The sequence below is a fragment of the Helicoverpa armigera genome, chromosome 17 (assembly GCF_030705265.1).
Source record: "Helicoverpa armigera isolate CAAS_96S chromosome 17, ASM3070526v1, whole genome shotgun sequence".
Lineage (NCBI taxonomy): Eukaryota > Metazoa > Arthropoda > Insecta > Lepidoptera > Noctuidae > Helicoverpa > Helicoverpa armigera.
Window position 1 is genome coordinate 9,117,525 of NC_087136.1, and position 18,704 is coordinate 9,136,228.

At 34.9% G+C, this 18,704-nt stretch overlaps 1 protein-coding gene across 3 annotated transcripts in view; it reads left to right on the forward strand.

Moving 5' to 3' along the window:
- LOC110384225 (organic cation transporter protein) overlaps positions 1 to 13,008 on the forward strand; it is a 28,574-nt gene extending 15,566 nt beyond the window's left edge. For 2 of the 3 annotated variants that reach the window (XM_021345417.3, XM_021345418.3), the window contains exons 2-7: positions 3,664 to 3,859; positions 5,709 to 5,925; positions 6,469 to 6,724; positions 7,354 to 7,974; positions 12,005 to 12,183; positions 12,597 to 13,008. In XM_021345417.3, the coding sequence (XP_021201092.1) occupies positions 3,696 to 3,859; positions 5,709 to 5,925; positions 6,469 to 6,724; positions 7,354 to 7,974; positions 12,005 to 12,183; positions 12,597 to 12,752 (1,593 nt within the window). In that variant the 5' untranslated portion in view covers positions 3,664 to 3,695 and the 3' untranslated portion in view covers positions 12,753 to 13,008. Of the gene's footprint in view, positions 1 to 3,663; positions 3,860 to 5,708; positions 5,926 to 6,352; positions 6,393 to 6,468; positions 6,725 to 7,353; positions 7,975 to 12,004; positions 12,184 to 12,596 lie in introns of those variants that run through there. The other variant, XM_021345419.3, reaches the window with a different exon arrangement.
- The last annotated feature ends 5,696 nt before the right edge of the window (positions 13,009 to 18,704 follow it).

Below are 18,704 nucleotides of genomic sequence, written 5' to 3' on the forward strand. Positions count from 1 at the left end.
GATAGATCGGTAATTTACTGAACAATTACACTGGCTATCCAGGTGAGTGTCATTTAGGATTCAAGTCCACATCCAAAATCGCGGAAAATACATATCGTGTAATTCACGACACAATTATTTTCTGCGTACGTTCCTCAAAAGAAATGATTAACAATTATTATACACCCTTTATCGTAAGAACCTTATTAGTGTCTATAAACATCAGAAATAAGGTAAAATATAATATTGATAAATTAACTTGGTACGACAAGGGGCTGGGCTACTTATCTACTAAGTTGAGATAATCGGCTAATACTGGATTAATTATAGTTAATTAACTAATAACTAAAACATAATAATTCAATATAGCCGATCGAACTACTCCTGGGCATATGGTACAGAATTATCAAAAAGCTATTCAATCAGATAAAAAGTAAATATTTGTTTTTTATCCTCAGTATACCTAGTTAGAAATCTTTGCAGTTTCTTTGAGGGAAAAATAAACTAATGGCATATAGACCATTTACCACCGGCGACGGCGAGTGTTCTCTCTTGGGAGGTCAGCTCGCTGCGCAGGTCATATTATAGTGCACTTGCATTTGCCCAAATACAAATGCACTGTCCACTCCTTCATTCTTATATAGTTCGATGGGACGGCAATCCGACCCGACTTAAGAGCGATCAGAAACGGGACTGACACGATGACACGAAAACGTGCTCTCCGATGCACGGGTGTATCAATCACCAACGTCCAGGCCCCAAACTGCTTAGTAATTTGTAGTTTCTTATAATGCACGAATAAATTTTCGACTACTAGACAAACGAAACTACTGCTATTTGTAAGCTAATAATATCCTAGCTTATTGGTTTCTTACGTGATTATAAACCTTCACACTTCATAGAAGTAGCAATACAAATGTGTAATAAATATTAATTACTTCTACGTGAGCTATTTATAGAGTACTAGCTTCTGCCAGCGGTTTCACCCGCATCCCGTGGGAACTACTTCCCGTACCGGGATAAAAAGTAGCCTATAGCCTTCCTCGATAAATGGGCTATCTAACACTGAAAGAAATTTTCAAATCGGACCAGTAGTTTCTAAGATTAGCGCGTTCAAACAAACAAACAAACTCTTCAGCTTTATAATATTAGTATAGATTTGTGTTATCATGTTTTTGTGGATGATGTGAATGCGAATATCGTATTTTTTTATGACTTAACTACCTACTTAATCCTAGGTCATTCAAGTTTAATGTATGAATTTTAAATCGAGATTAAACACGTAAAATTTTTACCTACTTATGTTAAAAAATATAAGAGTTTGTTTATTTGAACATACTAATCTAAAAAATTACGGAACAGATTTGGAAATTATTTTATTCGTAAATAGCCCATTTAACTAGGGAGGCCAAATGCTACTTTTTCTCCCGATGCGTGAAATAGTTCTCATGAAATGAGAGTGAAAAAGCTAGAGGTTACAAGTATAAGACATGGATTAAAGTTAAATATTACTTTTCCTTGAAGCAAAATTATATAAAAGGTCTGTGAACATTAAACAGAAAACAAGATACAACATCTCAAAATAATAACAAAACCGCAAGCAAGCAATTAATTTAATACAAAACAAAATCTATTAATACCCCACAGTCGTAGCACTCGTGGTATTTATCACAATAAGCGCCACAATCCATAGTTTAATGTAGAATGAGTGAATCATGCGCATGATCATTTGTATTCGACTGACGGATGACGGTACAGCGTGGGATTTGAAATAGGAAGGGTCGGCCCACAGATGTAATATGGTAACTTTACTAATCCTTAGTTTTTTTAATAGTGTGTTTGGGGTAGATGAATTTATATTTATATAGTATCTTATTCTGTGAACTGAGTGTGAGTTTCTTTGCAATGATTTTACTGTATAATTGATAAATTGATTTAGATAAGTCCTTGTATTTAGACGGCTGAAATGGCTTAAATCTTGAACTAAAATAAAGTATAATATTGTGTATTGTGTATTCGTTTGAGGTGGTTTCTGCTGAATGCAAACACAGCTGCGGCGAACAGTTAGGTTAACAGTTCTTACAATAATCAATCTTTAACATATAACCTCTGATATATTACTTAATATTAAAACATAAGAACATATATAGAAGAATTACCCATAAATCCACCGAATGAAGTAGAAATAGACTAACTTAGTCCTAAAGAAGAAACAAGACCAAAACCACAGGTAATAAAAATAAAGGTAGATTATAAATAAAAAATAGACGATCGACAATACAGAACAGAGTAACTTCGCAAACAATGCCTCATTAGCATTGTCATAGCGTGTGGGTTACTAAAATCATGAATAATCATTTAATATGACCTAAATACTTCGGTAATGTGAGTTAATATTGTAATAATGTGGAACATCGCGATTTATCGATCAATAAGGAATGCTTCCAGAAATATCGATAGGATATCTATCGACTACTGTGGCAAGCCTATTGCCATCATCATCATCCTCCTGCCCTTATCCCAATTTTATTTGGGGTCGGCGCAGCATGTTTTCTCCTTCCATACTCTTCTATCTGCCGTCATCTCACAAGTAACATTATTTCTTACCATATCTACTTTCACACAATCCATCCATCCTTTCGTTTATTTAGAAGGCTGGTAAAAGGCCACTAGTTACTTTACTTACATTTAAAAGTGCCTTTTTAGATAACCACTATCTAAAAAGCCAAAAACGAATGTATCAGATTACCTGCGTTAATGTTTACTATTTAGATCACCTGTTTTTTCTAGGTAAAACTCTAGAAAAGTAAACACAGCATCGATATCTTCTCTGGTGTTATTTTCTTCTTTTGTAACCATATACTCAAATATTATGTAACTGGTGTCATGGCAAAATCAAGTTAGATCAGGTTTACATAATTGTCTACACTTTTTTTCTTTGAAATCTATTTTTTTTATTTTTGCCCAAAATCTTAATCATCTACGTCTATTTTGTCATCGTCTTTGTCCTTGACTGTACTATTATAATGAGCGAATCTAATTTACATACCGCGCAAATCTATATAACTCTATTGAAAAAAAGTTAAAATAAATAAATTTTCTTGGCACTTATATTACTCTATTCAAGAATGAGAATAAGATGATAAGTGCAAATACAAAGCGAAACGATTTTTTACTTCAACCTATTCAAGAAATTCCCATGAGATAACAATACGTTGAATTGAAGCTATAAACAAATCATATCTTTTAAAACAAACGCAGTCTTAAATAGGTACCTAACGGACGAAGGAAGGTAGGCATATCAAAAGCGGTCCAAACGCATAGCATCGATAGATTTTAATAACCTATCTGTAGATTGACTTACTAGCGATAGGAATTTGAGACTTTCATACTCAAATGGGGCTCAGGTCAGAATCCCACCCTAAGTAGGTATATCCAAAAATAGAAAAGTTATTGTAATTAACGGTTAGTCGATCGTTGGAGTAGATACTTAAAATATCAATGCAAAATATACCCAGAATTTTGCTCTAGCACAACATAAAGAAAAACTTATCGAAAGTTTCTAGGATCATTCAACTATAAATAAAGAATTATCCATAATATAAACCAGATCCTGTAAATATAAGCCAATTAGTTCAGAACCAAACAAAAATTCTGAAGCTAACGTTGTTTTTTTATTTCCAGATAATCATCTAGCAGTTTGAAAGATTGCAATAATGGAGGAGGTCAAAAAGGAGATCAATTTGGACTCGATCCTCGAGAGCTTGGGTCCTTACGGCAGATATAACCTCTTGAACTTCGTGTTACTGCTGTTTCCTATTCTGCTGAGCAGCTTCTTTGAATGTGGCTTCATTTTTGAAGCCCAGGAGTTGGCTTATAGGTGAGTCTTACTCAACACTTTTGGTTAAGGTCTTTCCCGTTAAGATATACTCGTATTAAAGGTTTATGTTGAATATCAATATGCCTTGATGGATTAGTAATTTTCTTTTATACATCTCTATTAAAGAAGACTATGTCCATACATATGTGCTTAGCTTTTTCCTAATTATTTAGGGACAATTAAGGTAAATAGACGCTTAAATTTCTTGTTCTACTTTATGTAAGTACCGAAGTTGCATGTGTGTCTGACTCTGGCTTTAAGAATCACACTGAGACGGGAGTATGTTTTTTTTTTTTAATCAATAAAAATTACATGCTTTAATTAAATATTTAAAACAAACTAATAACCATGAAATAACATACAGTTTTAATAAAAACATATTCTGTAAGTCACCTTCACAAACTTACTTGTGCAACACATTGCCTTCTATGAAATATTGCATTATTAAGTATAATTTGGTTTCTCAGGACCTTTACGAATAACCTCATCTTGAGACTCATTACCAGTCTATGTTTTGTAAATTATTCTCATAGACATTGTACCATCATTACCATTCTCACCTAAAAGCTTCTCTCAGCCCTTTTCTACAATTTTTCCGTTTGCTTGTTTTTGTACACTATAGGCTACAAAACCTACAGAACCACCTACCGAATTCCTTCACTGTTGGAAAGTTTCACTCTTCCCGAGTAACATAGGCTGTATTTTATCCCAGTGGTTCTGGTGTTTAATAGTTTTACAATAATTTTTGTTGTATCGTTTTATTGCAAAATCGTTTATTTTGATACCTCTCCAGTCATATCAGCAATTAGTTATTTGTTAGTTTTATAAAAGTCCATTATACACTTGAATTTTAGATTAACAGTATGAGTTTTATGCAATCCTAATCGTTTGCCCTACATATTTTTCATCTGCTAAGAGCTCACTGCAAAGTTTTAGTTGGCCGATAGTTTGTGCTCAAAAATCAGTACGAACGCACATTACAAAGATCAGGTAATTAGCCCGAAGCACATCGACTGAAAACTTTGATTGACATCAAGATTTTCTAAAAAAAAATTCCAATCATCGAGTCAACCGTCGTCAGACTGTTTAGGGTCAATGTCGTAAGAATTTATAAAGCAGAAGTTGAATTTACTTTCATAGTTTCAATATATCATTCAGAATTTTTTTTTCAATGTGATTGTCATCTATATTTATTTCTGTCTCTAAATTGATCAATCGCTTTACAGAAACTCTCTTATAATTGAAAGTTGATTGACCTAAACTATTTAAAAAGTATTTAAGGAGTACAATTTGACGTTCAGTTTCAATTCGCTCCGGTTAATGCTCTCAACGTGATTTACCAAAATAATACTGAAAGAGTTCATTTCCCTTAAAAGTTTTTGTTAATGATCTTCTATTTTTAGATGCAAAATAAATGTTGATTAGGTTTTTCCTTGTTTGATGAAACAACGGGAAATGAAATGAAGAATGATTTATTAGCTTAGTTCTGCTTAATAACTTACACTAGTTAAGTTTTTGTGACAAAACTTGCTGGAAACCCCCTTAGTACTTTGACAGATTTATCATAAGTTTTTTATTGTCTTTAAACCACAATTACTTCAGGCTACTACAATTATTTTGATAAATCGTTCTTTCCGTCGATTAGGATTGTTTTTGTTTGATGAATACAATTCAGTCGCTCTATGTAAAACATGTATGTACTATGAATGTTTGTACACGATTACCTCACGTTTTTATGCGGCTGTCAACATAATACCTATTTGTGGTGTACTTAGGAGACAGTTTAAGGTAAACTATTGAATTCGTTTTACTTTTTGTATGTACAAAGTTTTTTATTCTTTTCCAACAGATGTGAAGTCGATGGCTGTGAGCTTCGCTTCAACGATACCTCCTGGATCGATTACGCAATACCAACTGACCATGTACGGAATAAACCCGAGTCTTGCAGGATGTACATACCACTGAACTCCTCGGAATTCCAGTGCATGCCACACAACTTCGATCTGAACAGGACTATGGAATGTGACAGATATGTCTATGAGGATGAACATTCGCTTGTTAAAGAGGTCAGTTTTCATTCCGATTGTATTATTTTTGATGATTTTGAAGTAGAAGAAAAAGTATTAGATGCTAGAAAAAGTACAGCAGTTGATATAACAGTAAAAAGTGCACATAGTTACAGCAACTGGTAGTTTTGAAGAATAAAAAGTATTAAAATGTTTGTAAAATAAATCTTATCTATCAAACTTTGTTTGCTTATACCAGTTTCTCATGTCAACTGCTAAGTAAATAATTATGACTTTGGCCTAATTGGCTATCTCAAGTAAATGTAACTGCCAAATAATTTTCTATGCCTTCGTATGTTACTGCCTCAAAAATCTGTATTTTTGTGGGCAACCTCTAGTCCAAATCTACAAGTAATTTACTAAAAATTACTCCTAGATTTGCTACAAACTTATTGGCTTTCCATAATAATAATTTAATTGTCCGCAGTAATCGAAGTACGGCAGATGGACGGCACTGCGATAAATATGTAACACTATACGCTCTAAACATGCTACTTTATTTGTAGACTGTAGAACTATTTCCTAAGTTTCTTTCTCTTTCAGTTTAACCTTGGCTGTCAGGAATGGAAGAGGGCTTTGGTTGGGACCATCCACAACTGTGGAATGTTCGTCGCCATGTTGTTCACTGGCGCCATTTCTGACAGGTTCGGAAGGAAAATGGCGGTTGGTTTCGCGGCATCTACCAGCTTTATATTTGGTTTCTCAAGAGCATTTGCGCCAAACTATTTGGTTTATGTTGCGTTGCATTTCTTGGAGGCAGCGTTTGGTGGTGGATTGTATCCATCAGCTTATGTGTTTAGTGAGTATAATATTATTTTGCTATAGTAAAACTGAGATCTACTAGACAGGTACTAGTGTAGACAAGTTTATAACAACGTTAGTCTAAATCAAATTCTGTTATCCAAAGGACGCAAACTACCTCCCAGGAGAATGGAAACTACAACTTCCTAAGTTAGTTATCAATTTAGTTAAAGAGCTGTTCTAAAAACTTTCTGCTATATATCGTCGCCTCTTACTAATATTCCTAGATAGGCCTATGATAAATCCTTGAGTAATTACTATGATAGTTAGCACAGATAATAAAACTAGTCATCAAGGTATTTGTGATAATAAAATCGATAAGAGATTAATTATAATTGATTGTGTATTTAATACGCATGTTATCTGTACACTATTAATTATATCTGAGACTGATATTATTACAATGCTAATACATGATATAAACCATCTTTAAGATAAAAATAGATTCTTTTTTGAGTCATAAATAAATCCAAGACCTTAAAACAATTTAGGTAAATGCTTCATTAATCCGCTTTTATTTCAACTAAGTCCTTATACCAGTCATTAAAGCATGATCTTCTATATCCTTTACCTTAAACAGCAATTCTCACGACTGTGTCCATATTGATACTAATTTATTCCTTACAGTTATCGAGCTGGTTGGCCTCAAGCAGCGAGTCATAGTATCCGCCATGTGCAACATGACCTTTGTCATAGGCGTCGTACTCATCGCCTTGCTAGCCTGGGTCATTGACAGCTGGCGTACCTACATCCTCATCTTATACTGCCCAGCTTTAATCGTCGTCATCTACATCTGGTTCATGAATGAAAGCGGCCGTTGGCTCCTCAGCAAAGGCAAAAGAGACAAAGCCGTCTCCGTCCTCAAAAAGGCTGCTAAAATCAACAATTTGGATCCTAGAAAGCTCGAGCTGGACTCTTTAGGGGATCCTTTATTGAAAGTTGAGAGTCAAACGACGGATAAGAAGTCACAGTTATCTAAAGCGATTCGTTCAAGTATAATATGGAAGAGGTTGATGATATGCTCGTTTTTGTGGATGACCTGTTCACTGGTGTACTATGGGTTGTCGATAAACTCCGTGTCTTTGAGCAGTAACCGTTACGTGAGCTTCATGCTGGTGACGCTGGTGGAAATCCCGGCGTATATCGTGGTTGTGATAGTTTTGGACAAGTATGGAAGGAAACAGACGCTGGTCGCCACTTATCTCACTTGTTCGCTTATGAGTCTACTGTTTGCATTCTTGCCAAGAAGTGAGTATATATTTTTATATAAATCTAGTATTAATACTTAGCGTAGTAACTTTGTCTGACTCGCTTGTGGAGTTTAGAAACACACACATACTTTTAGAAAAATAAATAACTGACCCTTCTTGTCTCTCAAAATACTAAGTATATCAATGAGTAAATAGCTTCTACTATAGATAGAGAAATGGGTATGTGAGAAATTAATAAGACGCATAAAAGGACAGAATTCACATGAACTCAATTTGCATGACTGACGTAAAATGATAGTTGCTAATAACACATGTCCAATTGCATGAGTAGGTAATAGATATTATTAAAAACATAAAGTATTTTTTATTCTTTTAATCTTGTAGTCATATAGTCGTGATACACTCAGCGGCACGGAATCTGGCCCAAGCACATTTGGGCCTTATAACCATTATTTAAATGAAAAATCTGATTTTTTATTTTAAAATTGTTTAATTTACTCATTTTCCAAAAGAAAATGACTAACAAACAACAGAATTGTGAGGATTTTCATTGAGTTACAAAACAAAGTCCTTTACCGCAATAATCACCATAAACTTTTAAATTCAACATTTTTAACAAAACAGAAAGTTATCGAATTTTAATAATGGGTGTTTCTTCCTCTTGATCTGATGACTGCCTGCATACGATCTGGCATGCTCTGGATGATGTTTTTTATCTCCACCTGAGAGATCTCCTCACAGGCAGCTACCTGCGCCGTTTTCAGTTCACTGAGAGTTCGTGGTGGTTACGACTTGCTCGGACCTGTTTTTTAAGCATGTTCCAGACATGTCCTACAGGATTCAAGGCTGGGTTTCTTGCAGGCCAGTCCAATTTTTGAATACCGACCTCGAACAAGTAATCGATTACGCAAAGAGCTGTGTGAGGTCGAGCATTGTCCTGTATTAAACGAAATTCTTCCCTTCCTATGAATCCCTGACAGGGTAAAACATGATTTTGAAGGATCTCTTCAATATACCGCACTGTTGTCAGACGACTTTCGACAACCAATAAATCAGTACGGGCTTCTGAACTTATGCCTCGCCAAACCAAGATGGACCCACCATGAAAACCGACTGTTTGCTTGGTAGTTGGAAGAAACCATTCTCCGCGCATTCTCCATTCACATTTACGGCCCTCTGGAGCTCTTAAGACGACTCTGCATTCATCGGTCCATAAAATTTTACTCCATTGGTCATGCGTCCAATTTGCATGTTCTCTTACAAACCTAAGCCTGGCTATGCGATGGTGCGAGAGAAGTTCCGGGCCTCGAGTTGGTCTTCGAGCACGCAGATCCCGTTCCTCCATCCTTCTTCTTATTGTGTGCTTACGGACGTTGACTTCTCTTGCTGTTTGCAAAGGCTGGCGAATCTCTAACGCAGTGAGAAACCGATTTTTCATTATTGCACGTACGATAAATCGGTCGTCGTGCGCCGACGAACACCTTACACTGCCACTTTCTGGTCTTTTTGTGTAAAGGCCAGTCTGGTCATACATTTTCTATGCATATTTTTTACATGTACGTGATGCACTTAAAGTTTCAACCATCTTCCGCTGCGTACGCCCTTGACGTGTTAGCAACACTACTTGAGCAACTTGAGCTGCAGTAAGGGTAATTTTCAGATCAAATTGTGAATAAAAGAGAAACAAAAAACGATCATAATCATTAGTTTTTTTGGAACATGCTTAGTACTTCGGAAATTTCTATCTGAATTTAAACTTAACTTTCTGTTTTGTGTTCCAACAATGGAATCTGTTTCTAGTGTTATAAAAGTTAAACAGATACACATTTTTCTGTATTTTAATTAACAATTACGAAATTACGGACAATATGTCATATGAAATTAGAATTTACAACGGCTATCTGGGCTGATATCTACTTGTGTTTGTTTGGGCCAAATTCCGTGCCGCTGAGTGTATATAAATTACTACGAAGGTGGACATATTATTGCTAACCATTTTTCATTTAGCGATAATTTTTCTATGACCTTTTACTATCTAGGTGATAGAATCCATGGTCATTTTACCACATTTTTTTAAACTTCAAAAAATAAAAAATAAAAAACGATATAGGTACAGTGATACAAAATACCCATTGATCCTATGAGGCATATTTTTTTTAGGCAGCTGGATTTTTTGTAAAAAACGTTCGTTAGAGCATCAATATCGGAATTTTGACACAAAAAAAATTGAGTACCATAGAATTCGAAAATCGAATCGCTTGCCACTTTCATTTATTACCGTTTCAATTAGTAAAAAAAAATAATAAACTGTTTTATATTTAGAACGACCGATTAATTCAATAATCGTATTACGAGCCACTATTTATAAATGATTGCTTCATCAGCAAGGCTATCTAAGCGCAACATAAACATGCCATTCAGAGTAAATAAAATAACATAAATAAAGGCCTAATAGTAAATACATACGTTTATAAACAAGTTTTGTTTACTACGGAAACAAAACGCGGATATGTAATGAATTTAGTTTACATGTGAATTTCATTAAGGCTGGCTACACATTTGCGGTTATGCGACTTTTATTTATGCGACTGCAGCACTATTTATTTTGTTAGCCTCACGATATAAACTGTAAAGAAACTGTACTATCAAAAGTAAGTTTAGATAAATATCAGTCGGTGGCAAGGTTAAATTACCTAACCAAAACTTGAGCACCAAATTGTTTTATTTTAATAAATAAAAATCATCATTATCTGTCTAGCCTTTTCCCAACTATGTTGACGTCAACATCCAGTCTAACACAGTGCAGCTTAGTATCTATCAGTATTTTACAAGCAGCGCCTGCCTTTCTGAACTCCTCCTGGGCAACCCCGATACCCCTTTTAATAAAAATACCTATTTAACTATAAATCATGTGTTTGCCGAAAATATGGTGTTGCAAAAAGTTCATTTTTGTAATGTAACATTACACATAGTATTTCTTTTATCAATTTCAATTCGAAAAACAATAACGGAGTAGGTAAACGTCGTTCAGAAAACTAAAACAAACAACATTTAACAAGTAACCACGACTAATCGTTAATATGAAAGCGGTCTGCTGACGCTTATGTACGTCGACCTTGCTGTTATTGTGAAACGATCAACACGTGTATTGAACATCGTAAACGTACGATCACGATCTCATGTCCGAATTCTCTGTAAAAGTAGTGTTTGACTAGGTTTGTTTCTTGGGTTTGGTTAGATCCTGATGATACTGGGTCTGGTACCTTTTTTTTTTAACGACGTCAAAAGTCATCAAATGACCCCTCCTGCTGTGGGTTAGCAGCGGTGAGGGAGTGTCAGACTCTTACTGACTAAAAACCGTCGTGTTCCGTCACGGGCCTTTTATGTACCAGGGCCGCGGTAGCTCTTTCGAACAACCCGCAGTCTGGGTCTGGTACCTGGCTGAAAATTTAGGGTTCGTCGTACGGTTTTCAAATTCAAATCTTATTTCACGTTGGTATCAGTTCAGTGGCTTGGTCGTAACAGTATATGAAATAGAGGGGAATTAAATATGCAATCAATTCTTGGGGGCTGTCTTTTGTTTTGACGTTCGAAAAGTGCTGATTTTCAGCCTACTTTGAATAAATGACTTTTGATTTGATTCTTAATTGCCTATAGATGAGAAAAGTCTCTTCATTCCCAATCACGTCTCAATTGGCCCAGCCATTTCACTTACACAACTGATAAACATCCTTTGTATACTTTTTCATGTAAACATACCTACGTACAATCACACAGACTTAGTCAACCATCCACGTTCACAAACTCAAATTTTTGTCATGAGTCATGGTTTACCGGGAACTGAAAATCCCTACCGTTTCCGTACCGTAGCAGAAACACCACCTACAAAGCACACTATCATCATCATTATCTCAGTCATAGGACGTCCACTGCTGAACATAGGCCTCCCCCTTAAATCTCCACAGATACCTGTTGGAGGCGACCTGCATCCAGCGTCTTCCAGCGACCTTTATAAGGTCGTCGTAAAGCACACTATGGCAAGTTTTAAGCATCATTTTCTCTTCTAGATGACTACTGGTCCATCCCCCTCTACCTGGTCGGCAAATGGAGCGTGACCCTGGCCTACAGCTCAGTGTACATCTACGTGTCTGAGGTGTTCCCCACGAACATGAGACAGACTCTCATCAGTATGTGCTCCATGGCTGGCAGGATTGGCTCTCTTATTGCGCCTATGACGCCTCTACTGGTAAGTTCATCATCATCTCCCGAGCCATTCATTTGGCTTAGGGGTGTTAGTTTTAAAATTGTTTTTATGAGGATTTTGTCAAAAAAACCTTGTGTTGCTGAAATTTTTGTAGAGTGCTGTATTCTGATGACAACTCCTAAAATCTTTAAAGACTAGATTCCACTGGTGACAAAGCACATTTAAATGATTCTAATGGTCTACTCTTTTTTTTTGCAAAAAAAACATCAAAATTGTGGGCGAACGTTTCTAAAATGTCCGAACAATTGCGATCTTTCTGCGCAAACACATGCTTAATTTGTTCGCAAACAATTTTGATGGAATTTGACGACAAAAAATTGAATTCTCAGTGTCAAAAACTCAAGCCAACAACCTTAGAATATTCCCGAGCTAACCAAACCAATCTTCTTTTACAGTCTTTATACCACAAGTCGATGCCAACAGTAATCTTTGCGGCGATGTGCTTAATATCCAGTACTCTCGTGCTGATGCTGCCAGAAACCAGGAACATGAGGTTACCAGACACCATCGAGGAGGCAGAAGCCCTCTCCAGAAAGCGAACCAAGAATTGAGGCTGTTAACTAAATTTAAACGTTAAGTAGGTGTATTTTAAGTCGAAATTCGTAAAGACATCACCCGGGACCTTTAGACCTTTTAATTAGGATTGGATGCAGCTATCGAATTGATTTTGAACAAACTTGTGAACTGGTTTGTGATTTTTTTTAAATGTTGTGTTATTTGATGGTGTGTTCTTAATTTGCCTATATCTATAATCACTCCTGGCTTCAAAGTTTTTTTCTTTAATTTTCAATATCATTTTTTTTTTTAGGGTTCCGTAGCCAAAATGGCAAAAACGGAACCCTTATAGTTTCGTCATGTCCGTCTGTCCGTCTGTCCGTCTGTCCGTCTGTCACAGCCGATTTACTCGGAAACTATAAGTACTACAGTGATGAAATTTGATGGGAATATGTTTTGTATGAACCGCTACAAAAATATGACACTAAATAGTAAAAAAAAGAATTGGGGGTGGGGCCCCCCATACATGTAACTGAGGGATGAAATTTTTTTTTTCGATGTACATACCCGTGTGGGGTATCAATGGAAAGGTCTTTTAAAATGATATAAAGTTTTCTAAAAAACATTTTTCTTAAAGTGAACGGTTTTTGAGATATCAGCTCTCAAAGTCGTAAAAAGTATGTCCCCCCCCCCCTCTATTTTTATAACTACGGGGTATAAAATTCTAAAAAAATAGAGGTGATGCATGCTAATTAACTCTTTCAACGATTTTTGGTTTAATCAAAGTATCTCTTATAGTTTTTGAGATAGGTTGATTTAACTGTAATTTACGGAACCCTTCGTGCACGAGTCCGACTCGCACTTGGCCGGTTTTTGTGTGTAGAGCACTAACAAAAATTTCGTGTTCAACCAGTCAACTTTGAAAAGCATTAAATTGTGAGACAAAGTTACTCGTGGATATTAGTTTTAATAAAAGGCAAATAAAGAATACACCAAAAATAAATAGAAATGATCCATTGTGTCGTCATGTTATATTAATATTTTGTTATTTTTTTCTTAATGCACTTTTTTTAAGTTACTTATTTTCTTAACGTCCAATGATCTTAGAAGAAAGTACTTACACTAATACTTAAACAATGTAATCAGTAATTTCCTATAATTATTGAATTTATAATATCTAACCCTGTGTCTACACAATCAGTATAGAAACTTTTTGCAACCCCAGTATGAACGTAAGTTGTCAATGTAATAAGAAAGAATACTGTGGCGCCCTCTATTACACAATTTTAAAATTCGAATACAGGATTTGAAAGATCATCATATAATGGCCGTTTTTTTGCCTAAAAGGGTACCAAAAAAACAAATGCCGGTAGGTTTATGTGAAAAGCTATGAAGGTTTACAAAACAAAAAGTTATGGTTTTTCTTTTGGAATTTTACATAATCCTTGAGTCATTATCATTCACTATGAATTTATGATCGTTTTTTTTTTACTTTCAGTTTTTAAAATAGGTAAACAGTTTTTTCTGAAATCTATGAGACACAAAATTATCTCAATAATAAACTTGCACTTACATGCCACATATTGCAATAATTAAATGTCTCCTCATAATCTTTTCTTTTCAAAGTATTGTATCTATCGTCATTTTTTAATTATCATCAATTGGTTCAAAATGTTAAAGTTAAAACTAAAACTAGTTTTTTTGTTTCCTCTACTAAGTTGATTACTCGAATACTTAGGTATGTATAATTCCACTTAATTATTACTTAAATGTATAGTTCTACTTATTAAATAACTAATATTCACGTAATTTTGTGATTGCAAAGGTGAATGTATAAAAATTAAAATGTAAAATATAATTATGTGAGTCCAAATATGGACAAAGTTGAGCGTGATTAAGTTTTGTATCAGCACAAAATACTTACTGTAAAGTTACTGTACTAGTATTTATATTATATAATGTATACTTAAATACTTAATTCCTTGAGTTTACCTTTAGTATACATAATTCTTTCACAATACTATCACTTCTGTTTTACTTTTATCTTCAATAATTTTGCCAATAAAATCATTGTGCTGATTTACAAATATGAGTACCTAGTAACACTGCAAACTTTTAGTCGGCCGATAGTTTATTTGGGCTTATAAACCAGTATAAAGATGAATGGGAGTACGCACATTACAAAGATCAGGTATTGGCCGGTATCAGACAAATTGAAAACTTTGATAGAAATTCAGATTTCCATTAAAAATTGCCAAAATCGTCAACTGTCGGCCAACTGTTAAGTCTACAGTATACGGGCGCTTAAGGGTCAAAGCACAATGATATATTTAGCCACGATTTACTTGTTTTACGAATAAGAAGATGGCGGCTCAACTGCGCCAAATCGCAATGCAAATTGTAAGTCTCCCGCTAAATTATCGTGCGTGTGATCCCCAGTATCCGATAACTTATTTAATGTTATTTACGTTGATATTTAACAGTATTTTTGTATTAAGTGTGTAATTTTTATAATTATTAGTTTTTAAGAATAGTGTGGGACCAATATATGAACCATCGTCCATAAACTACGTCAGAGATTGACTAAGGGTAGGTTTTGTTAACTATCTGTAAATAATGCATTTTACAGCATTTTCCACAAACGTCATCACAGAATTACGAATGTATTCTTAATGTTAATTAATCTTAGAAGTTATGTAAACATATATTTTATGCTTTAATTTTAACGCACGCCGCATTCAAATTGGTATTAAAAATTTACAAAACATTACCTAATCACAAAATGACGTAATCGTTACAAATATCCGATCCGATAAAGATTTAAATTAAAAACAAAGTTTTCCTACACATGTGCGCAGCCCCGGATCTTCAATTTTTTTTAGGCGGGGCAAAATCTGCAAAATGCCGCCCCACCTACCTACTTATGTTTATTTTCACCTTTATCATCCATATAATTTTAGCTATCAATATGTAGGCAGGCAGGGCCGTCTCTAGCTCATGTAGCGCCTGGGTGCAATCATCACCCAAACGCCACCTATGTATTGAAGTACTTAGAGTAGTTACAAGGAATGTAAATAAGAACGTTCGAATGAAGAAAAAATGGGTCTAATTCATTGTAGGCTCAAACTGTTAGCGTTTAAGTTATGAAAGTCGAGACAGAACGATGTAATTGTAAAAAGTAGCGCGAGCGAAGCGAGCGCGCAAATTTTTTAATTTGGGACACAAAAGGTTAATTCGTTTTAAAAAGCGCTGTAACAAGCAGGCGGAAGCGCAAACTTTTTTGTTTTTAAGACTCCATAATTTTTTTTACTACATTTGACTTATAAAAGGTAAGGCAGCGTGGACTTGACTTATAAGGTCATGAAGGAAACGCATGTAGAATTTTTTGAGCTTGCGACACAAAAATACCTGATCAAGGACAATCTAAAGCAACAAGAAGCCGCGAGCGTAGCGAGCGCGAGCTTTTTTAAATTATTTGTTTGAAGACTCACAAATTAAACTGGGAATTATGTACAAATAAAAAGAAAACGTGATTAGACACCGAAACAATGACCGACGACCGAGTCAATAAAAATAATAAACAATCAGAAAAACAGCCGCTTTGTCATTCAGCTGCGAGCGTAGCGAGCAAGAATTTTTTCACTTATTTTCACTTAGTTGGAGGATGTTAAAAGTAAAAAATAATCAAAATGATCAATCAAACAAAGCGAAGGCGACTTTTTTAGAAACTTTGCTTGTCAGTATCGTGATACAATTTGGAACTTCCTTATCAAACGGGTGTAATTTCATAAAAATTTCCTGGTGGTGGGGCGTCCCGCGGTGCCCCTGAGACCGAGAAAGGCGCCCGGGTCATGCGCACACCCTGCACCATAGGTTAAGATGGCGTTGTAGGTGCCTAACCATTACAGTAATCTGTGATGTAGGATTTAAAATAAAAATAAATACATGCGATAAGCGTTTCTGGCTCATAGATGATCGCAAATAATTTTTAATCATTTTTAGTTTGCTAAAACTTCGGCTCATGAATAATAAATGTTCGTGCAGTCGTGCAGCATGTCTCACTTCTCGCTCAGGGTATCGGTCAAGTTGATATGGCCATAAAATTGCTGTACTTGTGCTATTATTTATTCCGTGGTCAAAGTTAAATGATGAGTTATCCATTGGTCTGTGAAGTGTGAATTTGGCAGCCGCCTGATTTTGCCGCCCCCTGAATTTGCCGCCCGGGGCACAGGCCCCGGCTCGCCCCCCCCTAGATCCGGGGCTGCATGTGCGCTTTAACATGCATAACACGCGTTACAAATGCGCTGTTTGAATGAATGATGTCTACAATGATAAATTCATTTCTAATGACTAAATCATCACGTAATTATCATGCCACCTTGATTGCTTCATTACTTTAACCATCACTTTTATTGTGATTCCAATGTTGTAAATCATAGCGAACAATCACAATGACACTTTAACATTTATCATCCACAATTTACACGATAATAGACTGGTACTAAGAATATTTCTATAAAAAAGCTAAATGTATATATAATCACTTTTCGGATTGGATCTTTATCATTGTATAATTACTTTGTTGTTATAGAATTACACACGACAGCTTGTCAATTATATATAACTAGCTGGTGCCCGCGACTTCGTCTGCGCAGGTTTAGTATTTCGAACAAGATGTTTACAAATTGTAGCCTATGTGTTATTCTGATGTATAAGCTATATTATTGTAAAGTTTCATTAAAATCCATTCAGTAGTTTTTGCGTGAAAGAGTAACAAACATCCATACATCCATACATACAAACTTTCGCGTTTATAATATTAGTAGGATTGTCAAATGTGATACATTGGCTGCGTTATATAACGATAATTGTGATTAACTGGGTTTAACCGCAATATCTGTGGCTTAGAATGATTTATTGTGAACACAATGAATGGTGTATTCCATCAAGTTAACTACTGTTCAATTTTATATTAGCTTATGTCAAAAATAATAACAACTATGAACAAATTGACGTGCGATTTGACAAGTTATTAATCTAGCAATACTGGGAATTGTTTGCTTTTTTAATGTGCATAAAGTGCCTTAAAGAGATAAATAATACACATTTATTTTCTTAAACAAGGCTAGACTTATTTACTTTAAATACTTAAAATCAAAAAGACTTGTTTCTATATTGGTAATTATTTAAAGAAAATATAAAAATGCAGACGTAGTTTATGGACATACCTTCGTAGTGATAAACCCGAATTACTACTGCACCCAGCATTTTTAGTTTATTAATATTTAAAATACATTTTTGGTATTTTATTAAATTAGGTATTTACTATATTTGATTAATTAATACTATAATTAATTAGTAGAGCGTCAGTGATGTCAGTTATTGTGCTTTTACGATACCTATTATTACCTATTTATTACTCGATTTGTATTTGGTACAAATACATTTGTTGAATACACAATTTGTATAATAAACTTTTTGTAAAATACTTCGATTTGTTTTAATTTGAAAACCGTTAACTCTCAAATGCTGTCATGTTAAATATGCATCACTTTTTGGTTAGGATTCGGATGAAAAATCCACATTACGAAATTAGAATCTACAGCACATCATCAAAGCGGTTGAGAATAAAATCTTTTCATAGGTCTGAAATCCCCTCATTTCATGCATAATATGTATATGTATAAGTACCCTTAAAAGCAAAGTAAACATATACAGTAATAACTTCCCACTCAAAACAGTACATAATGAGAAAACCGAAGTACATAGCAAGTTGCCCCAACCATAATAGATATCAACCTATGTTTAAGCAAAATTACCATAGTAATAGTTTGAGCGTACCTGCCTCATTAAACTTCCCGCAACGCTTGAACTTACTTTAAATATTTAACCGAGCTTAAGTAATTACTTAAGTATGCAAGGGTTGATGACGTTGATATTCTTGATGATTAATAGGATCTTGTTCCCATCTGCTCCATAAATTCCTTCCCAATGGGTACAAAAAAACA